The sequence below is a fragment of the Haplochromis burtoni genome, unplaced genomic scaffold, assembly GCF_018398535.1.
Source record: "Haplochromis burtoni strain Fernald_Lab_line unplaced genomic scaffold, NCSU_Asbu1 Contig_402, whole genome shotgun sequence".
Lineage (NCBI taxonomy): Eukaryota > Metazoa > Chordata > Actinopteri > Cichliformes > Cichlidae > Haplochromis > Haplochromis burtoni.
In genome coordinates, this window is record NW_024582763.1 from 183839 (window position 1) to 190391 (window position 6553).

The 6553-nt window shown below is 43.0% G+C and overlaps 1 protein-coding gene across 1 annotated transcript; it reads right to left on the reverse strand.

The window, feature by feature from the left end:
* Positions 1-640: 640 nt before the first annotated feature.
* Positions 641-5538, reverse strand: LOC102309272 (DEP domain-containing mTOR-interacting protein). The gene is made up of 5 exons (XM_005944786.2): positions 5340-5538; positions 3255-3497; positions 2966-3036; positions 2518-2622; positions 641-2239 (listed from the first exon to the last, which is right to left on the reverse strand). Exons 1-5 carry the CDS (start codon positions 5356-5358, stop codon positions 2111-2113), a joined length of 567 nt encoding a protein of 188 aa, XP_005944848.1. The 5' UTR covers positions 5359-5538; the 3' UTR covers positions 641-2110.
* Between the last annotated feature and the right edge of the window lie 1015 nt (positions 5539-6553).

Below are 6553 nucleotides of genomic sequence, written 5' to 3' on the forward strand. Positions count from 1 at the left end.
GCCACTCTTGAGACGAGGGCAAGAACCTGAATATGACAACAAGAGAAAGATCTGCCATTAGTGAGGCGTGAACACTTGAAGTAAAAGCTGTGGTAGTGATGAGCAGGGCAGGGGACATGAAAAGGTGAAACAAAGCTCTCAAACTCGCCCCTGTCAGCAGCTGCAGGGATAAAGGGTTAAAAGTAAACAGAAGACAGTGAACTTTGCTCCTCGGGGTCGACTGTAACATCACTTCTTCTTGGAACAGCAGTGCACATTCTGCAACTCTGAGATCATTAAAGCCTGTTTTTATGAACTGGCTGTTTTTTTCTAACTTACATTTAACCAAGAAACTCTTGAGATGAACGGTTAATTATTAGTCAGCGTTAACGCGGCGTGTTTGGTGATGGTGAGAGAAACCAGAGCAAACATGCGAGCCATCAGTGGGAGGATGAGATTATCTGTGATGACTTTAAGTTACTGGAAACAGACAGTTAAGATCAAACCGATCAATATGCTTTGGTTTATTTTGCTTCGTATTAATCTGGTTGGTTATACAATTTGTCTGATGATTTCAGAACATTCTTTGTAACATTTCTGTTACACGTCTTCCAACTAATGAGCTTTAATCACTATAAAGAATACAACAGGAGAGCCTGTCTTTGTCACTGAAGGGTTTTATTTGTATTCAGCATTAAAAATTTAAAGCTTACTTACAGTCACAACGAAACTGAAAATTAAACATGCACAAATAAAAGAAAGGAACAGTAGTTTGAAGCAAATTACAAAATAATTAAGCAAAGAGGTAACATATACAGTTACACATTAAATATTGATTATTTCTTTTGTCGGAAAATGAAAAAGTGAAACACATTTTAAAAATTCAGTTTCTCAATAAAATCTCCAGCAGCTGGTATTTTAAACAACGATCCTTCAAACTGAAAACAGCGTTAACGACGCAAGAGGAGCCAAAAGAGTCACCGAGTCTCCAGGATCCTCCCGCAGAGAGCAAAGTGCTGCCCGCCGAGAGGCTTTACATATCCCACAAACTCTCTCTCACACAGGCACGTTATAAAAACAGGTATAAAAAGATAAAAGAATAAGAGACACTTTAGAGAGGCTTCAAAACTAAGCAGTGCAGTTACAGCCGCTCCGTCTGTAAGTTTAAATTGATCTACTTCACACTTCTTCTCTACACTCGAAGCTTCTTTACTGGGAATCAGACACGAGCAGATGGAAAGGCAAACACAACGAAGGGCTAAAGAGCAGGGAGAGTTTCCAGGCGTGGGGGTTCAGGTGTGTGTAAACACTCTTGTGATGGACGTAAGTAATGTATTTGTGTGTGGACGAGGAAGTGAGGTGGCGCGTGGGGTTAAAAGTCCAACCCGTCACAGTAAGAAAAGACAACAACTGTTGTCAACATCATGTCACTTTGGGAGTCACTGTGAAAGTCGACGGCGTGCAGGCGTGTCTCAAAACGCCTGAAAATAAACGCGTTCAGCCAACGTTTTCTCCTTTCCACGGTTATTCTTGTTGGACTCATTGAGCCAGAATGCATTTAGCTGATATAATATAAGAGCTGCTACAGTACAAAGCCAGCACATTCTTGCTAGTACCTTGTTGTGATGTCTGAGCAGCACAGCTAGTATTCCACGCACTGCTGGCACCATGTGTGCCGCCTCCTACACACTGCATTCAGCAGCTTTGCCTCATTTTTATTTCCAGTAGTTTAAAGTATCAGGACTGGACTATTCCCTGCAGCATGTGTGCTACACGGGAGAAATAACTGTGGAAAATATCCTGTCCACAGTGCATGTATGAACAAATCTATCATGGCTGAACATTCATTTCAATAGAAACCTTTCACCACTTTATCCGATCGCACATCGCTGATAAACTCTACTCTCTGGATCGCAGCCTGACTCATTCCTGATGAAGCTACTCAGATTTTGCAAAATCATCTTTCAAATACATAAAAGTGTCCCTTCTGAAAACAACCGCACCCATCATCAGCTCAGCAACAGTTTAAAAACAGAAGACTTCCCGTGTAGTTCCTAACAAACGGTTGCATCTTTGCAGTCTTTGTAGGAAAAACTGGAACAGGGCACACGTAGGTCACATAACTCTAATTTCAGTTTTCAGCCTCTTCCATTACTTCCATCACCACGGTTCTGGGCCCAGTAAGGATCAGATAGCTGACTGTCCGGTAGTCCAGATCAAGAACGTTGAGGCCGTTGACTGAAACCACAAACTGGCGAACCTGCAGATCAGGACACGAGACAGGAAGTACAAACTTTTTCAAGTGTCCTCTGCTCAAATCAACATCAGTTCCTTAACAAAGTTGGCTTTTTGCCAGCCCATCACCGTGTTGTGGTACAAACAACAGTACAGTCCTAGTTCAGCTTCAGTTGGTATCTCTTCAGCACAATATCAGGATATTTGGTGCATAAATTCACAGCAGTAGCTTCTTCCTCTACTTCTAACTGCTCTGGTTGTGACTGGGCTTCCTTCAGTAGCCACGTGGCCTGTCACGCTTACCTTCATCCCTGCGAGAGCAGCTGGACCCTGAGGCTCCACGGCCTGGATGTGGCACGGCCTGTTTCCTCTGACCACAAAGCCCCAGCCCACTGCATCACCGACAATCTGCAGACACGCAGACGACAGTCACACGTTTATCTGCAGGGTGTGTGCTATGCAAAAGTCTTTTACACAGAAAGTGAGAAAAAGACATCGTCGTTCTCATCGAGTGTTTTGTTCATGAAGCCTGTGAAGCATTTGTCTTTCCTGACACCTGTTACACTCACTCCAGCACCAACACCATCCACAATCATCTTTGAAACATGTTCACATTGAAATAATAGAAGAGCATTTTTAAAGAAAGAAGGTGTCCCATTCGCTCATTTTTCTCTTGTACTGTGAAAAAAATGTTACAAGTTTTTCCCTCAGCTTGATAGAAAACTCTTTGAAGTGTGTAAAATGAATTTACCGTGAAGGTTTTCTTGATGTAGGGTCCTCCTGGTTCTTGTAGCTCCTCTGTGCTCACTGGTCTCTTGAGGACTGAGACAAAAGTAAAAGACATTTTATATTTAATGCAAGCTGCTTTTGGCTGCTCCCTTATTCACAAGGAGCCACAGTGGGTAACTTTCCATGTTGGATTTGGCAGATTTTTATGACTAAAAGCAGTTTGGTTTCCATATTTGGAAAAGCAAAGACGACGCTGACAGTGTGGAGGTCTAAAGCTGCTCCTTCCTTCAGTTGTTGAGCATTTTTATTACCAGATTTGGGGTTGGAGAGCACCAGGGAGGAGGAGGTGCTGGGGAGACCGACTCGTCCTCGGGTGTATATGTTTCCATCACTGCAGCTTCTCACCCGGGCTTCTCCCCGACCTCCGCCACGACCTCCACCATGACCTCCGCCACGACCTCCACCATGACCTCCACCATGACCTCCGCCACGACCTCCACCACGACCTCCGCCACATCCACCTGTGACAGCTTTCTCATCCTTGGATGCTGTGACTGATGGAGACAAAGAAGTTTCTATAACCTTAATACTCTGTTGATTATATTTTACATGTCAGCGAAAACATTTGAGTTATTTACCAAATGAATATTGACATCAACATCTTGAGTTCCTGCTCTGACGTACTAGAGCAGCTCTGCATGATTCATTTTGGTTGAATCTCAAAGTTTGCTCCCTGAAACAAGTTATTTTAGTTCTTTGCCCTCTGAGCTCATTTAGGCCAGCGCTGCTCGGATCATCTGCAGGTCACACACAGGTCTGAACAGCAGCTGAGCTTTGTGAGTCAGAGCCGTGTGCCTAACGTCACCACATCAGAGATATTTCCTGATATTACACAGAGGCAAGAGTGGGATTATTCACAATAAGCCACCTTTAAATGAATGAAAATATACACATTGTAGTAATAATATGATGTGTATGCATGTATTTATGCTTCTCCCTCACTACCCCACCCATCAGGGAAAACTTGGCCCTGGACAGAAGGAAAGTGTTGAAGTGATGAGATGGAGACTTCCATGTTTTCAGTAATAACGATTAAAGCTGACCCAGTTCTGTGTTTGACTTCCTGAATTTAACTTCCAACAATTCAGTTCAAACATGAAGATAAGAAGCCACGCTTCTTTCAATAGCAGAGATAAGCTGGGCTAACAGAGTTCATGGTGCTGACTGAGTTGTTCCTTCTGCTGTGAGACGAGGCAGTGTGACGAGCGCCTCGCCGCTGCTGCACATTCACGCCAGACGAGTTTAACGGCGATTCATTCGTTTTCTCCCTTTGTAGCACATAAACCTACGCGTGACTCTGAAGCCATGTTTGCTCTGCTGCAGTTGTCATGAGAACGGAGAGGCAGTTTGAGTGGTTACAGTTGTAACATTAACAGCAACATTAAAAAACATATAGTAGACAGAGGAACGTTTCTTGAGGTTGCTATGAGTGAAGAGGTTAAACCACTGACATGTGACGCCCGGGGGACGTGATCATTACACGAGTAGCTGAGCGTGAGAAAGTGTAGGCCGCTCTGCTCCCTCGCCCTTACACTCTTTGATGACTTGAGGTGTAAAACTGTTAATGTGTTGAAGCAAACAGTTTTATCACATATGTAATAATTTGTGTTAAAACTGATTTTGCCCAAAACCTCTGGGTCACTTTTTAAAGTTTCGTCATGTCCATTTATTTATTTCCATAAATGTATCAGAACACAAAAGGATGCTGAGTGTTTGTGGAGTCTCACACGATCACAGGTCGTTTTATTAAGAGCGGCTGACTCGGCGAAGATTCACCCGGATAAGAAAACGACAGTCAAACAATAAAGTGCGTTTATTTGCTTCATGAAGGAAATGGTTGCCTTTGAGTCATCACAGTTCTTCCTCTGCAGGATAATAATTTACTGTCTTCCTCGTGTAGTGAAGTAAATGTGAGAAGTCAGTATCCATCAGTACATGCAGTCATAACATGACAATTCTTTTTCACATGATAAAAATGGAAAAGAAACATTATTTTTAAAGGTTATAATAAGAATTAACCAGACAAGCTGAACTCTATTAACTCTGCATCAGTGACACATGCAGGAGAACCATCTGCCAGCCACTGATGGAAAAGCAGCTCGTGTGGGATAAACTGAGAAGTTGCTGTTGTTGACTTATTACGAGCAGCTCTGAAACTAAAGATAAAGAAAGAAATAAAGACTAAAACTCTGAACTTTGACTTTCTTACAACTTTTTAAATTTCTTGTATCTTGTGTGTTGTTTGTGACGTTGCTGAGAGTCATGGCTCCTGTAGGGGTCTCTGCTCTTTTTTCTCACATGTTCAGAGTTTGGAAAGTAAAGCGAGATGTTCTTACCTCCTGTACGAGGTCCCATCTCTGTTCAAGTCCAAGAAAAGCAAAATGCAGAAGATGAATCCGGAAGACGACAAGCTTCAAAGGCGCACACCAGCAGATGGACGGACCATCAGTCTCTGAGTGTTGCCCGGCTTCAAGTGAGACTCTGCACAGGCTTGATGACACCTATCAGTTTTCTCAGTTCAGTACTCAGTTACTGGACCTGTGATCTGAAGGGAGGGTAGTCAGCTGGTTAGGAATAGACGTGCGTGACCGAGTTAAATATTAAACCCTCGAACAAACAAACCAGCCGTCAGCAGGAGGCGAGAGGCGACATGTAGTAAAATGTAAAAAATGAGAAATAACACTCGTAAATGTAGAAATCTCACAGTACATTTTAATTATTAACTGTCACTTATGAACCGTTAAACAATTATTGTCACAAAAAAATCAGGTTTAATGCAAAGAGTGCATGGGAGCTCTTATATTCCATAGCAAGAGGGGATTTCATGAGTATTGCATTAATCTCCACAGACTGTTGCACATAGATGAATCTGCGGTGTGGTGCTAGAGTTTTAGTACTGTAAACCTTGTGCTTTCTGTCTGCAGACACAGTGGCGTCCTGCACACTCTGCATGCATGCTTACCTGCTGGCAGACTTTGCTTGCATGCCCTTTGTTTGGAGAGCAGAAAACAAAAGCAAGTGCTCCTGCAGCGCATCAAGCTATCAAGCTTTGTGTTGCCATCACCTCAAACAGAACTCACTGTTCCTGAGGATCAATCACCTTTCAGTTTCAGCTTTTGTCCCACTGAAAGTCACTGTGTGATAATACAGGTGGTTTCTGCATTTACAGTTTTGCACTGTGTAACTTTAGAAGATAAAAACACTCAAACATTTGGCAGCTTTTGGCAACTTTACAAGAAAGCATGCAGAGACGTGAAGGATTTAGGAAGGTTTTTGCTTGTAAATGGGACTGAGCTTCAGCCTGGTTGCCATGCAGACTAGAGGAGCAGCTGCAGGTGGAGAGGAAGGGGAAACACAAAGATCATTTCTGCTCTGATGGACAGAGCAGTGGAGATTTCCATCGGTCAGCACAGAGCAGCGAGTTTTCGTCCATATTTGTCCTTTGAAGTATTTTCTCTGAGCCTCATGTAATGAGGTTTCTTGACTTCCTTGTTACACCTTAATAGTAACACACACACACACACACACACACACACACACACACACACAC